The sequence below is a fragment of the Gopherus evgoodei genome, chromosome 7 (genome assembly GCF_007399415.2).
Source record: "Gopherus evgoodei ecotype Sinaloan lineage chromosome 7, rGopEvg1_v1.p, whole genome shotgun sequence".
Taxonomy (NCBI): domain Eukaryota; kingdom Metazoa; phylum Chordata; order Testudines; family Testudinidae; genus Gopherus; species Gopherus evgoodei.
Window position 1 is genome coordinate 19,778,859 of NC_044328.1, and position 16,035 is coordinate 19,794,893.

General features: G+C 42.8%; 1 protein-coding gene across 1 annotated transcript in view; it reads left to right on the top strand.

Moving 5' to 3' along the window:
• Positions 1 to 2,864: 2,864 nt before the first annotated feature.
• HTRA1 (HtrA serine peptidase 1) overlaps positions 2,865 to 16,035 on the top strand; it is a 46,338-nt gene continuing 33,167 nt past the window's right edge. Inside the window, exon 1 of the mRNA XM_030570975.1 lies at positions 2,865 to 3,639. Within this exon, the coding sequence (XP_030426835.1) occupies positions 3,162 to 3,639 (478 nt within the window). The 5' untranslated portion in view covers positions 2,865 to 3,161. The remainder of the gene's footprint in view (positions 3,640 to 16,035) is intronic.

The following is a 16,035-nucleotide window of genomic DNA, read 5'->3' on the forward strand; positions in this document are numbered from 1 at the left end:
AAAAGTATCAGTTTCAAGGTTCATGAGGTACATACATATCACATAACCAGCATAGATCTAGATTGGGGTGTGGGAGTTTTTAAAGTATCAGTGGATAAGTGGGTACATCACCCATGGAATCTATTAAGAGTCCGAGTCAGAGTATGTTTAGTCTTAGCCAAAGGCCATGTTTCTGTTGAATTTAAAGCAGGTATGTGTGTGTAAAAACAAACTTTTTTCAGAGTATAGGACAATTCTATTGAAATGACCAGAGCTGTCATTTCATGACATAACATGAATCTAGAAAAAATAGGATCTGTCAAATATTTTGAAAAGTTAAAAGTTTTGTTCCTGTTATTCCATGCAGAAACCATGACTATTTCTAAAAAGAAAATGAAAGTCAAGAAAGAAAATAAGATTGTATACTAACAAATCATCACAATATTCTCTGCAAAATCTTTTCTAGGCAAAGAAAACATTTATGAAAGAGCAGATGGAAATCATGATCAGAAATCCCTTATTTGGAAGTGCACTACTAGTTTTTGAATTAAAATCAGTCTTTGGGATACATTTAATGCTTGTGGTGCAGTATTTAACACACCCTCAGAACAGAAAGCTAACATCTACACTGAGCTGGGGTATGATTCCCAGCTTGAGGGGACATACTAACACTATTTCTGATCGAGCTAGTGTGCTAAACACAGCATGGTGAGGGGACAGACTAGCCGCCTCAAGCATGTGCCTAGTGTCTTGGCTGGGTATGTACTTTGTGTGAGAAGGCCCTTGTGCCACTGTATATATGCTCTATTTTTAGTGAACTAGCTTGATAATAGCTAGAATGGGTATGTCTCCTGGAGCTAGAAATGTACTCCTTCAGTTCCAAGTGTAGATATACCCTTAGTATACTACTGCTCTCTTGTGTATTTGGTAATTTGATAAATTATAAATAAACACGTTCAATAGGTGCTCTCTCATCTTTTCACACTATTAATTTAAAAGCAGAATGTTGACAAGCATTTATATATGGCTTTTTCCTAACTAGTCTGTAGTAGTGCTTGAATCTGCTGGCTCACACAATTTGTGAATAAATTTTATATTGCCGTAAGCAACAGAAAAGATGAATTCATATAACAGCTGTTTCAGATTTTTATGCAAATTTTAAGCATAAATTTCTAAATTTGCTTCAGCAATGAATTTTTCAAATGCTAAAATATTTTATATTAGTGTTTGTGAACATTGTTGATGCAAACTAATTTGTGCATTCTGATTAGAAAATCCATTATTAAGTGAGGTAACGATACCAATTTTAGTCCTCATGCTAGCATATGATTCACTGAATTAGAATTGTTCCAGTGGCCTTTGTTAACAGGACTTTGGTCAAACTATTTTGATCAGCTGTGATTGTATTCCTTCACCACTTAGAAAAATGATCAGTTGCTCCTCCTTCCAAACAGTTGAGCTTCCAACAGCTTATATCAATCCATATTTCCACAGTTCCCAGCACTCGATGATGATTTGACTTCATGCTAAAAGTGCGCACGTGAGGAAGTAGACATCAAAATTAGGCAGTGTAAGTACTGGATAACTATTTAAAACAGATGGCTAAAGCATGATTGGGAAGCATTTTATCATAGTAATAGCCTATCAAAATGCATTATTCCCCATCACTTTTAAAACATTAACATCTTTCATGCTCTAAGCCAAAATGTTAAGACTATTTATGTGTTTGTTAATTTATATCTTTTTAAGTACATGTGAATATTTCCTGCTGTTTCAAATCCTGAAATCAAATTATTTTGGAAACAGCAACTGTATGGAATTGTTCTTGTTATCCTGGGTTTATTTCTGGAACAATGAATTTTATGTAGATTTTTGTCTTCCACAAACCAACCATTTAGTCAGCTGTGGGCCTGATCCAACTCCTGTTTGAAGTTGAATTGAGACTTTTTAGAGATTTAGTTGTCTTAGGTTAAGTCACTAATATTTACACACTCTAACCACAGGCTCAGATTCTAGCAGTGAAAACATCCTTCACCCTTTTCAAACAGGTCAGTGGTGTTCAGGGCTGCATAACTGTTTGTTTCATAAGAATGGGGATTTGCCCCAAACTGCCTGCTCCAGATTTCCTTTCATTGTACTGCTGCATTTCAAATTCGGAGCATATCAGTGATGATGTCTCTCCAAGAGTTTGTGCAGTGGTTTGGTATCCTTGGTTGTAATAAAGAGTTAATAATTGTACATTTATTTAGCAATCTTCTCTGCTGTCTGCTGGTAATTTCTGTATAAAAGAGAGACAGTATTTACATACCAGCCCAAGGCCTTCCTGTCCTTTGCACAGGCTACCGTTCCCAGTAGACCCAGCTGCTAGTATGGTTCCTAAGTGAAAAATGTGAGATCATCCTTAGCTAGTCTAAATAATGTTGTTAAGAAATGTTGTAGGCTATTGCTCACTTCCTTCAACCCCACCGTCTTGCTCTGCAACCTTCTGGCACCCTCTTGTTAACCTTTTGCTAGGGTAGAAATTAATTTATTTCTACTCCTTTTTGTCTCTGACACTTTCTAATGCTTGGCACTATACTGAACTATGTCTGGGTCACAAATGAACGGGGCCAGGCTCTGCCCTCCACCCTCCTATTCCCGCCTGGCGATTTGCAAAGTACCTCGCCCCCTGGTAGTGTTGTCCCGCCTCTACCTTCTGCCCTGTGTCCCACTCACCTCCACCCCGCCCGCTCGCCCCTTTTCCCCACCGTCTCCCACCAGCTTACGAAAACTGCGGTCCTCTCAAACGCCCCGTCCCCTCCCAGGCAGCGCAAACCAATGGGCTGCTTTCCACGCACGCAGCTTCTCTCGGGCCAGGCTGTTTATAAGGCCGCCCCAGGCGGGCCCCTCCTCTCGCCGCACGCCCCTGCCCAGCCTGCGCTCCTGGCCGCTTCCCCGAGCCTAGCAGCTAGGTCCTGGCTTGTGCTTGGTGCCGCTCCGGCTGGCAGTGAGCTCTGCCCAGTCTCCTCCAAGCAGCGCTCGCCTGGGGCAGGACCCCTCTGCCCTTTGCACCGCGGCCCGGCTCTCCCTGCTGCTGCAGAGCGGGGCTCGGGTTTCAGTGGCTTGGCAGCCCGGCACCGCTGAGCATCTTGGGGGCTGCATCAGCCTCTGCTCCGGGCGGCTCTCGGTGTCCCCTGGCCAGGATGCTGCTGTGGCTGAGCTGGGCAGGCGGCTGCTGCCTGCTGCTGCTGCTCCCCGGCGGCGCGGCGGAGCCCGCCCGGCGCTACGACGAGCGGGCTGCCGGCTGCTCCGAGCGCTGCGACCGGGCGCGCTGCCCCGCCGTGCCCGCCGACTGCGCGGGCGGAGAGGCGCTGGACGCCTGCGGCTGCTGCCCGGTGTGCGCGGCCCAGGAGGGCGAGCCCTGCGGCGGGCCCGCCGGGGAGCCGCCCTGCGGAGAAGGGCTCCAGTGCCGGCTCCCGCCAGGCGCCGGAGTGGCGGCGACGGCCACGGTGAGGAAGCGAGCCAAAGCCGGGCTCTGCGTCTGCACCAGCAGCGAGCCCGTGTGCGGCAGCGACGCCAGGACCTACGGCAACCTGTGTCAGCTGCGGGCGGCCAGCCGGCGCTCCGAGCGCCTGCAGCAGCCGCCGGTCATCGCCATCCAGCGGGGCGCCTGCGGCCAGGGTAAGAGCGGCCGGAGGGGTGTGGGGGTGGAAGCGAGGGCTGCGATTCTCTTGGCGCTAAGCAAAGCGAATCCAGTGGGCATTAGCCCTATTCCCCGGCTGATGGCCCTGCTGGTACAGGGCTGCCCAGAGGATTCAGGGGGGCTGGGGCAAAGCAATTTCAGGGGCCCCTGCCATAAAAAAAGTCGCAATAGAATAGAATATTATATTCTCGTGGGGCAGCCACGCTATGATACTGAGCTTTGTAGTGTGACCCAGGCCTGAAATCAGCTCAGCTGACCACAAACGAATCTCATTGCCCTGCTCAGGACTGGGTCAGCAACTAAAGCAACCAGGTGCCAGCTCCTGCTCCTTTAAGTTTTATCATCTTGTTAGTGCCCCCATTAACAAGAGCTGGCTGTGTTACCGGTGATACTGTCATCCATATCAGTGATGACTGGGTAGGTGCCCAGTACATTGGTGCATGTAAAGGAGATAAACAAGACTCTGAATGTTCAAGTCTCAAGAGTTGGTCAAGGGTTCCAGAGCAAGCCCCTTCACTCATGAAAGGCCTTGTAGAGCTCGATTTTTAAGATCTCACCTGAAAGACACACAGTGTTAATCCGGGGGTCTGTGGTAGTCCGATTTCCGGGAATCTGTATTTCAACCATTCAGTGGCTATTGAGCTGATATAGTGGACTGGTCCTAATGGAGACTTCAGACCTGGTTTTATAACAGGTGGCTGCTCAACGCAGCCTGCCTTTGAAGATGAGGATACAGACTGTTTTTCACTTGTGTACTTCTGTAGGTTTTGTACCAAAATGAAAAGTAGCAAATAAACTATAATTTTCAGCAGCTGAGAATTTAAAACAATTGTAAATAACATTCTTTACAATTTTGGGGTGAGGGGAAGAGGAGGTGCTTTGCTCTTGAAGTGGCTTCCTCTTTCAGTTGTAGTTTACATACCCGGGTGAGTGGGATTGAAAAGGTTTTAGCTGTGGGGCCACCCCCTCAATTAGTATAGAGGAGTTGGGAAATCTCTTGAGACAAGACTGAGATTTTCCCAGTTTATCTATTGTCATGGTCGTCATCATGCTGCAGGGAACTGTCAATATTGAGTAATAACTTCCATCTTGAAGGTCCCTAAGTGCTTTATAAATTAGTATATAATAGTACCACTGAAATGCAGCCTCCTTAGTGGTAAAATATTGCATATATAATAAATTGAACTTATTAGAAGAGGACCAGAGAAAAGGGTTGTCCTTGACTGATATTTGGCTTTCAAGTTTGGTCAGAAACTAGGGCAAGAATGCAATATTTTTAGTATGCAAAGTAACAGCGAAAATTGTTTTTATGTTCCACTTAAAATAAAATTAACCCCACATCCTTTAAAACTAGATAAAATAAATTTTATCTGAATGAAATTGTATTGCCTGAGGTAGATTCTGAGAAATACTGGTGTCAGAGAAAAACTCAGTTCTCGCTTTTTGTTTGGGTGCAGCAGAGTCAGATACTTTATTCTGTTTAGCAGCTACAACAGGGAGAGAGTGCACTAGGACATAGGGTCTCCCCTTCCTAGACAGGTCTCTCAATAGGTAAACAATTACAACAAGCATTTATACTTTTGTTGTAGATAATAAAAAGCAACAGCTGCATTTTGTTTATACATAGGTCATCCTGATATCTTGTTTTTCTAGACACCAATCTACATATTGTTTTTCGACCTTGTGTAGATAATACAACTTCTCACACAGTTCTTTTCCACTCGCGTCACACAATCCTTGCTTCTACAAATCTCACGTTATTAGGGTTACAGGTAGCCTAACTCTTGCTAAGAGAGACTGTCATGCATTAAGATCCCCTACAAATCCCTGTCAGTTCTTTCTGTACTTCCACACTGGTGAGGGGGTTTATAACTGGGTACTCTTTCATGAAGAGATGTCATGGAAAATGTAATAAATAATACTAAGTTGACAGCTTCTGTTGTAAACCAGGTATTTCTAAATGAATGAAATATGTCCGTGACAACAGAGCAAGCAGTGAGCTGCTGCCACCCATCTCATCAGATGTTTTATCTTGTTCTGTTTAGTAATAATACATTTAGGTGGAAGTGGGGAAAAATATAAACTTAAAAGCACAATAGGTCGACTTTCTAAATTCTCTTCAAAAGGAACACAGGGTCAGCGCAATACAAGTAACAGTGCACATAATAATGAAGAGGCATACTATTTTCTCCTTGCTATTGTTTATAAGTATTTATTGCTATGCTAGTTGAATCTGACAAGTTAGGGGAAGTGAATATGTATTTGTAGTTTAATAAGATTATTTTTCCCATAACAAAAATATGATGGGTTTTAAATTAGTTTTGTTAGGTATAGTTAAATGTATTCCAAGGTAGAGTTGTGTAAATTTGAGCAGTTCATTGATCATGTATACTGAAGTGAACTCTCTTCATATATAATATCAGGATAAGAAAAGGTAATAGCATTATGTTCTCCTATAAATGGGCCCTACCAAATTCACAGTCCATTTTGGTCAATTTCAGGGTCATAGGATTTAAAAAATAATAAATTTTATGATTTCAGCTATTTAAACCTGAAATTTCACGGTGTTGTAATTGTAGGGGTCCTGACCCAAAACGTACTGGGGGGAGCAGAGGGTCACAAGATTGTAGGAGGGGTTGTGGTTCTGCTACTCTTGCTTCTGCTGGAGGCAGAGCTGCCTTCAGAGCTGGGCCACTGGAGAGTGGCAGCTGCTGGCTGAGACCCCAGCTCTGAGGGCAGAACCCTGCCAGCAGCAGCGCAGAAGTAAGAGTGGCAATACCATACCAGGCTACGCTTACTTCTGTGCTGCTGCCTTCAAAGCTGGGCAGCTAGAGAGTGGCGGCTGCTGACTGAGGGCCCAGCTCTGAAGGCAGCAGCGCAGAAGTAAGGATGGCATGATATGGTATTGCCACCCTTGCTTCTGCACTGTTACTGATGGGGCATTGCTTTCAGAGCTGGGCATCCGGCTAACAGCCACCACTCTCCAGCTGCCCAGTTCTGAAGGCAGTGCAAAAGTAAGGGTGGCAATACCGTGAACCCCCTAAAATAACATTGTGACCCCTCTGCAACTTCATTTTGAGTCAGGACCCCCAATTTGAGAAACGCTGATCTCCCCCGTGAAACCTGTCTTTTGTGTGGCTTTATTCTACACTATACCGATTTCACAGGGAAGGCCAGATTTCGTGGTCCGTGATGTGTTTTTCTTAGCTGTGAATTTGGTAGGGTCTTACATATAAATAACAGTAAGAAACACATAATGAAGTTACAGAACCATATTATACTCTTGTACATGAAATTGCCATACTGATTCAGACCTATAGTCCATGTAGTTCAGTTTCAAGTCTCTAACAGTGGCCATGACTAGATGCTTCAAAGGAAAATGCAGCATCTCCTCCAAACCCATCCTTAGGTAGGAGTGGGATAATCTGTCCTCCATTCCTCTGGAAGGTTTCATCTTAATCACTTACAGTTAGCAATTGTTAAACCCTGGATCGTAAGGTTTTGTACCCATGCCAAACTACCCAGTGCTTTAGGGAGTTGTATACAAAAAGTAGGATAAAATATATGGCTCAGTTTCTAAAATATTAGTCATGTTTAGTGATTCAGATGCTGTTCCCCTTGAGGTCAATCATTATGATAAAAACTTGCAGAAACTTTTCATCATCTGTCTTCACAGAAACATCTGCAACTGTTTGAATGTTTTACTCTTTCCTGTCCAGTAAAAGAATATCTGTGTGGCTCAGTGCATGTATATTCCAGCTCTGAGTGAAAAACTTCTGTGGAATAGGTATTGAGTTTCAAAAGTGAGTGATATAAGTGCAGTCGTTATACAAATCTTACTTTAATGGTCCAGGAGCATCATATTTGAGAAAGTGAGATCTAAGTTTTGTACCTCTACATTTAAAAGCTATACTGTATTCTATTAGAACTATCACAACCAGTTAACATCAGCAAACACTCAAAGCTTTCATTTCCTCAGTAGACTATAAGCCTTTGATTTTAGATCTCAGTTCATGAATACAATATTATTGTCTCATGGTCTTTTTCCCGAACGGTCACAGACTCTGGGCTGTGTTTGAGCAGTAGAGAAATAAAACTCCTGCTGTTGGTTATGCAGATAAAGCATAAGCCTGAATTGACTCATTCAATTCACAGTCTTACATTTTCAGTAGAAAACCTAAAAAGTTAATTTTTAGGTTAAATTTAAAAAAAAAAAAAATATCCAGAAATGATCATCATTCTGCTCCTGTAGCACCTCTCATTAGTGCTTTGTTTGATATCTGTATCAATGAGAACAAAAGGGAGGTGCTGGAAAAGCAGACCAGTTGTGTGACATCTCATCCCTGGTACAGAGCAAATGTTGTTGCAAGCAAAAATGTTTCAAATGTAAAAAATCCCAAAACAGGGAATAGGCAGGCGAGAAGGGAGGGAGGCTTCTAGTGATGTCTCTGATAAAGCATGCATTGCCTACTACATGACTTGTAAAACTTTAGCTGTGGCTTTGTTTTTGTTTTTCAATCCCATTTCTAACAAGGAGGCTTTTTTATTCGTAACCAATGAAGTTGAGTTTCCTGACTATAAAATCGCGGGAGGGAGAAATCCTATAACAGTCTTGGATTTCAGAGTAGCAGTCCGGTTAGTCTGTATCCACAAAAAGAACAGGAGTACTTGTCGCATCTTAGAGACTAACAAATTTATTTGAGCATAAGCTTTCACGGACTAAACCCCACTTCGTTGGATGCATGTCTTTTATTTGCAGAATAAATGTACTAAATACATCTTGAATTGCATGAGGAAACAGAGCAGTAGGTATGTAAAAGTTTCCTTCAAATTCAGAAAATACAAAAACATTTTACATAATATTGGGTCATTTTAACAACTGATAAAAAACAATCCGTAGTGTAAACAGTCAAGTACTATGTTCATAATCCCCTTTTTATTTAAGTCATTTGAAGATATGCGGCTGCTGACCATACAGAACAACTTCTCCACCAGTTATTTCCCGGGAAAGCATGTAGGAGATTCTATCCCATCTTTAGTTTTGTGGGACAGGAAATTACTACCTCAGTCTTGTTCTTCATGAAAGGTCCTCAGATCAGAAAACCTGCTCACCTCTTGGTCTCGGTACTGGACCAGCATCAGGAAAAAATGAAATGGACTTAATTTTGTACCTCTTATCTTTTGGCTGTTGTAAATATTCTTTACTTGTCTCAGGAGTCTTATCACAATGCTGCATAACTTGTATCTGTACTAGCCTTTCTCTGAGTTCTGATCGTCTATTTCATACACAGAGGTTCAGTCATGATGGCCTTTTTTTTTTTTAATATGGCAGGCAGGAGGACCCCAAGGATCCAAACATTATGATAATACATCTTATTCTTTAGCTATCACCTATTCAGGACTTAAACTTACGTGTCACACATTTTGCTCATTGTTTAATCTATCACCGACTATGCTGAACATTTGCGTTGGTTGTCTACCTGGTTGCTGATGTGGGATATCTATTTCTCCTCAAGAAATCAAACATTCAAATACATTTTATTTAACTGTAGGGCTGTGTATGTGTGTGAGTGTTGTGTTCTCTACAGAGAATGCAAAAGTGGAAATTTGAGTCATAGGTGAAAGGTTGCAGAAGGCCAAGTAAGTCTGGAACGCTTTCTTGTGCTTCCTTATCGCCTCTCTTCCCCGGGCCTTCAGTTACAAATGGTGTGAACTCTAGGGAAGAGGCAGTTCACTTCAGGGTCTCTCTCAAGTACTGGGACCCTGCCTAAGGATGCAGGGTCATTCTGTGCAACTTGTCCTGGAAGCCAGATGAACTTGGGAGAGTGAGAGTTGAGAGCTTCTTAAAGACAGAAGGAACTAGGAGCCAGGACCTGCACGGAGAAGTCCTAGGAACAGCGAAGTGAAATTACCATTACATGAAACCCAAGGAAGGTGATAACTTTGAATCAGATGAGATCGACCAGCTGAGCAAAGTTACGTGCAGGGTGCTGCATTGCACATATAAACAGGCTATTTGATGTTTTTCATATACAAGCACCCCCTCATCTCCCCCCCCCCAGTGCAGCTACAGAATTTTAATTTGTGAATTGCATGCCATTTTCATCCCAGTATATTGCAAACTACTTAAACAAAACAGAAGAAATTCTCCATCTTTGGAAAAGCATGAGAAATATCAGCCTAGAGAGTTCAGAAACTATCAAAACAAAGTATCAGTACACTTATACCCCAATATAACGTGGACCTTGGGAGCCAAAAAAATCTTACTGCATTATAGGTGAAACCGCGTTATATTGGGGTAGCAGTGGGGTAGCTGTGGCTGGGCTCTGACAGTGATTTAAAGGGCGCTGGGCTTCCTGTACGGCCAGAGCTCCGAGCCCTTTAAAGTGCTGCCTGAGCCCCGAGATAGCGGGGGCAGGGCTCCAGCAGTGATTTAAAGAGCCCCAGGCTCCGGCCACTGCGGGGAGCCCTGAGCCCTTTAAATCTCTGCCTGAGCCCCGCTGCAAGATATAATAGAGTAAAACAGCCCTGCCCCTCTCCCCCCCGAGCACTGCTTTACCGCGATATATCCGAATTCATGTTATATCCGGTCGCGTTATATCGGGGTAAAGGTGTACTTGGTATCTAGATACTGTGGTGAGGAGGGCATTAGAAATATCTAAGGCAGATCAGCCCGAGTTACTAGGAAATAAACTTTCTGTTGCTCCTTCTTCCACAAAGATATGTTTCAGTGGCTCTAACTTCCTCCTCGTCCTGGCCTTGTCCTGCAGGTCAAAGGGAAGAAAATCCTAGACCTTTGCAAATAACTTCCTAAATATCATTTTTCTTTTTGCTGTTGTTTCTCCCATTATACAGTTATGGGCATTCTTAGGGACAAGGCACAAGGCTGATAGCATCTCACAAAATTTTGTATCCTTGCATGACATTCTTATGAGGGTACAGCATAAAGTTTGGACAAATTAGGATAGTTTTTAACATTTGCATCTAGTAGGAAGGATAGAAACTTTCTTGTGAATGTTGTATAATATTAACCCTTTTCTAACAGCCCTTCTTCTGGGATGTTAGGACTCCACCTTCTATTCTATGTAGTTCTTATACTGCCCTCATCACTGTAGGATATGAGTGCCTTTCAATAGTGCATTACGCAGTGTGACTAACAATATCATATGTGGTTCCTCCATTCTCTCATTCCGTTCCCAGGGGCAGGATTGTGTGTGCAGTGCAAGGTTATGTTTGGTGGGGTTTTGTTTTGTATCATTTAAAAATGTATAATCTGCCCTATGTTTATATGGGAGAAGGCAGATTGAAGACGCATGCCTTACATTGAGAGCAGAAGGTAGTGAGGTTTGGGATGTTCCTTAGTTTTTCTGGGAATTTGTCTCAGACCAGACCCTGAGAAAGCTCTGTGCCCTGCACAGCCCAGCTTTATGGGTTACTGAATTTTATAACCTCCAGTCAGCACATCTTCCTTTCATAGTTTCAGAAATGGAAGAAGTTTATTCATCACTAAATCTGACTAATTTTGATATTTTGAAATGCACTATATAGACATACATCTTGTCCAAATAACACACTATAATTATCTGGCAGAATGATTTAAATGGAAGGTCAGTAACCATTTGTCATTAATTCTGAGTACTTTGAAAACAACAGAGAAATGAGAACTATGTAGCAAATGATGGGAAAGAACAGTAAATGGAACTACTTAAATTCTTTAGCTTATAGGACTGAAGTGGCTGGAATGGTTTTGGCAGTGGAAAGTACTGCAGAAATGAATAGTCAGAGCAGGAAGAGAAACTCAGCTGAGAAATCTGGGAAGGTCAAGAACTCAGCCAGATATTTATCAAGGGGAAAGCTGATATTGTTTGTTGTGAACTGAGCTTTCAGCTGTTTTCCTGAAGATAATAATAGATATGTTTAGCATTCTGGAGAAATTTTAAGAGAACTCTATAGTTTACTTAGTACACACTAAATCCACAAAAATGATCTATGTTAGGCTGGGGGTTTGAATACAATGTTTGCACAAAATAGAGCTTTACAGCCAAGAGAATAATTGACATAGCTTTCTTCTCCTCCTCTCCTCCCATTGTGGCTACATCTTACTCTATCTAGGTGGCCTGAATTTCATTTTTCTTCTCTCTCCCTCTTCACTGGGTCTTTCTTACCTCAGTAGGGAGTTGTTTTGTGTAGTGGAAATACAACAACAAAATATTTCCTGAAGAACGAAGGCATTCCCAAACTCTGGCTATTGAAATGTCTCTGAAGCCAGGTATTCAGATTAGGGGAGAGGGAGCTGTGGGAAGTGGATTGTCTGAAGTAGCTCACCTTTACCCCCCTTCCCAATCTAATCCTTCCTTCTTGGGAGTCAGCAGTAGTTTTGGAGTTAATGTAGGCTTTCCTTCAGGTCCTAATCAGCAAATGAAGCTTTGGAGGGTTGGACTTAATCCTTTCATCCCCCTTGATTTGAAATTTAAGAGCACCTTACAGGAATATATAAAAACCAAGAGTAAGCAGCAAGAACTTGAAAAAGTGGAATTTGAATGTGGTGGGGCATGTTATAGTCTCACTGTTCATGGAAAATCTTGTGCTGTCCAAGAAATTGGAGACCTTGGAAAATTTTTGCAAATAAGAGCCTGTGTGTGCTTGGAGGGTAATGTTGGAAATAGAAGCTGTGAATGGCATGCAAAATCTCTTTGAAATTTTGTTGAAATAAAGTTTGAGCCCCTCTTTCCTCCCACTTCTCCTCAAACTGATAGGGCCTCTGGGATCTCAGGCCTGCCTGGGTGGTAATACAAGTACACAAGGGGGTATACAGTTGGGTTCAGTCAGAAAGTGAATGCATTGCACTATTGTAGTGATTTGGTGTCAGAATGTGGGAAAAGAAAGGAGGGTTCTTTATGGGGTTGCAGGTGCATGTGTTTTCTGTCTTTGCTCATGTGTCTTAATTTAGGAAAAGAACTTTAACTTCTTCAAAAAAATCTGACTTTCCTGTACTGGAGAAGCACTACAGTGAATTGCCTTGATTTACAGCGTCTGATCATATAATCTACAGATTGAAAAACCAAAATAAATAGCATAGTTCATTACTGCTGTAGTTTTTGGAATCCATGAAGTGAGAAGATTTTTGTGCCCGATAGCTACAGTCTCGCAAACAGTGAAGATAAATTAGGCAGTCAGACATGCTAGGCTTTGCATTTCTGGATTATTCTAGCACACCTTGGCTGGTGGTAAAAGGCACAAGGCTGAAGGCCAACTGACACTCTTAAACTGCTTGGATTGTGTAATGCCTTATGAATGCTCTGCCAAGGACGTGTTCTATTTCTGGGAGAAGTCATTTATAAAGGAAAATTAATTGAATAAATACCTATAAATAAAAATACGCAGTGTTGTTGTAGCCACAGAGCTCTGGAGAAGAAGCTATATGAAAGCTCGAAAGTTTGTCTCTCTCACCAATGAAGTTGGCCCACTAAAAGATGTTACGTCACCCACTTTGTCTCTAGAAATAAAATGAAATAGGAAAGTCAGACCTCTGAATGTACACCTCAATCCTCTAAAACAGTTGTCTCCAACATGTATATGCCCAGGATCGCTTTTTGAATCTAAGGGCAACCCAGGATCTACCCTTCCCCCGACTTGCTCATTCCATCCCCCTCTCCCTCACCCTCACTTACTTTCACTAGGATGTGGCAGGGGTTTGGGGTTCGGGAGAGGGTACAGGATCTGGGCTAGGGCTGAGGGGTTTGCAGGGTGAGAGGGGCCTCTAAGCTGATCCTGGGGCAGAGGGTTGAGGGGTGAAAGCTCTAGGAGGGAGTTTGGGTGCAGGAGGGGCTCCAGGCTGGGACAGAGTGTTGGGGTGCAGGAGGGATACAGGGTGCTGGCTCTGGGAGGGGGGTCCAGGCCAGGGCAGTGTTGGGGTGCAAGAGGGGGCCTAGTATACTGGCTCTTGGGGTTCTGGGCTGGGGCAGAGTATTGGGGTGCAGGAGGGGGGACAGGGTGCTGGCTCTGGGAGTGGGGTCAGAGCTGGGGCTTGGAGTGCTGGAGGAGTTCATGGTGCAGGAGGAGGTTCAGGGTGTTGCCTCAGGAATGAGGGTTGGGGTGCAGCCTCCTGCCGGGCAGCACTTATCTCCGGCAGTTCCCAGTCAGTGGTGGGCACAGTGAAGCTAGGGTGTGCTCCCTGCCTACCCTGGACCCACACCGCTCCCGGAAGGGGCCATTGCGCCCCTGGGTGGGGGAGGCGAGGGGGCATGTGGCTCCACATGCTGCCCCTCTCTGCAAGCACTGCCACACAGCTCTCCCGGCCTATGGGAGCTGCAGGGGTGATGCTTGCAGGCAGGAACAGCGCACAGAGGGAGACCCGGGCCCCCCATCCCTGGGGCTGCGCTGGTTGCTTCTGAGAGAGGTGTGGGGCCGGGTTAGGCACGGAGTTTGTCTTAGCGGCAGCCACACTGTGCTGCTGGAGATTGCAATTATCTGGTTGGTGACCACTGCTCTAAAACATGAAGCCTGTGTTTAACTTTACCACAAATAGTCCCACGAACGGGTATGGTAGTCCCATTAATAAAAGTACTTGTACCCATTCATGGACTATTTGTGATAAGGTTAAGCACATGTTTAGTATACTTATTTTTTTTAACAGACTGCTTATAATTGTACTTAATTAGTCTCACTTCATGCTGTATTTTCATCTTTTCAAAGTTCAGGTGTGATCCCTGAAAATATATTTTTTGTATTACCAGAGTTTGAAATCCAGTTCTATGGACTTGCATATCTTACCAGAAACACGGATGTTACCAAGTTTAGGAATGGTTTACATGGTAGTTGGAATTAGTAAATATACTTTAATTTTTAAGGCATCCATGCTTAATGCCTTACTTACTTAGATATTTTTGTTTTTAAAGGAATGAGTAAATCATTTTCCAGAGTAGAACATAAGTTTTTTAAATTTCTGTAAAATGGGTTTAGGTGTACTAGCTTTTCTGTACACCTTACTTCTTTCAGTTTGATGTCTATCTCTGATCTTTTTATTGCAATAAATGCACCTATCACTTGCTGATTTCCTGGGGTTTAATAATTCGAGGTGGGTAAAAAAGAGACTATTTCAGTTTGAAAATAACATGCGGAAAGAATGAATGTGGGCCCTAAAGGAAGTAAAGTAGCATAGACTTATGGATGAAAAGTGCTATATAAGAATAGAATAAAAATATATTGTGGCTATTACACAATAGCTATAAAATCTTCAGCTAAGACTACGGTCCTATCTTCTTCTGTGGTATAAAGCTTTTTAGCATAGTAATTTATATAAGCGTCTTTAACTTCTGCCATTAGAGGAAGCTATTCAAAAGTTGAGTTTGTGTTTTTCCCCTGCTTTCTTGCCCTTGATAGCCAAATATTCCTAGAAAATGAAAAAAAAAGTAGTCTCCCCAAAATAGGGCCATCTGTTAAATATTAAAAGCAAAAGTCTCATGCCTTCAGAACGTGACCTTAATTTTTTTTAAATAGATAAAAGAGATCTTCTGAATAACACTTTTGTTGTTTACATTTGGAATAGATAAACTTGCCATGTGATTGTTACCTAATGCCATTTAAATGGGCTTTGTATTCATTCTCTCTATGGGGAGTACGGAACTGGGAAGGAGAATAGAGTGTTGACCCGAACTGGAAGCTTTAAATGCTGGAAACTGGGCAGGGTGGAAAAGAGAGAAGGCAGAATGATTGCTGACTCATCCATCGTGTTTTCAGAATTCTCCAGAAAAGAAAATAACACGTCTGCTTTGAATCCTGTCGGCTGAAGTGCTCATTGCCTCTGTCTGCAGGATCTATTGCAGATCCTTTTCCACATCTACCAGAAGTACATGTCTTAGTGTTTCTATTTCAGGCAGGTTTTCCTCAGTGACATTTCCCAGTTCAATATGCTTCACCCTTGTCCTGAATATCTTTCTTCTACCTGTTTAGCTTTTTCCTAGCTCTGGTCCAGATGTTGCATCTGAACAGAACTTTCTGGGAGTACATAAGGCCGGGGAGTAGGACAACCGTTGGACAGTGAAGCTCCATTTCTGTTGTGTTTTCCACTGTGGAAGTCCAACTCTCCCCCTTACCACTTACATTTACAATGAGGGTCTTTCACTTCTGATTTATTTTAGTTGTTCGTCACTGTGCTCTTCAGTTTCTTTCCATTTAATCATCCCACTGTGTCTTCCTCATTCATTTGAAAATCAATTGGTTTGACGTGGATATTTCCGGTGATGTAACTTTTAGATTGTTTTGATGGCTTACTAATGCTGCACAGTTTAAAGAAGAATTTCTGGAGGCTTTGAGCGTTTATATAGCAACTTCATCTGAGGTTCTCCAAGCATTAGTTAAGTCTGAGCATACTT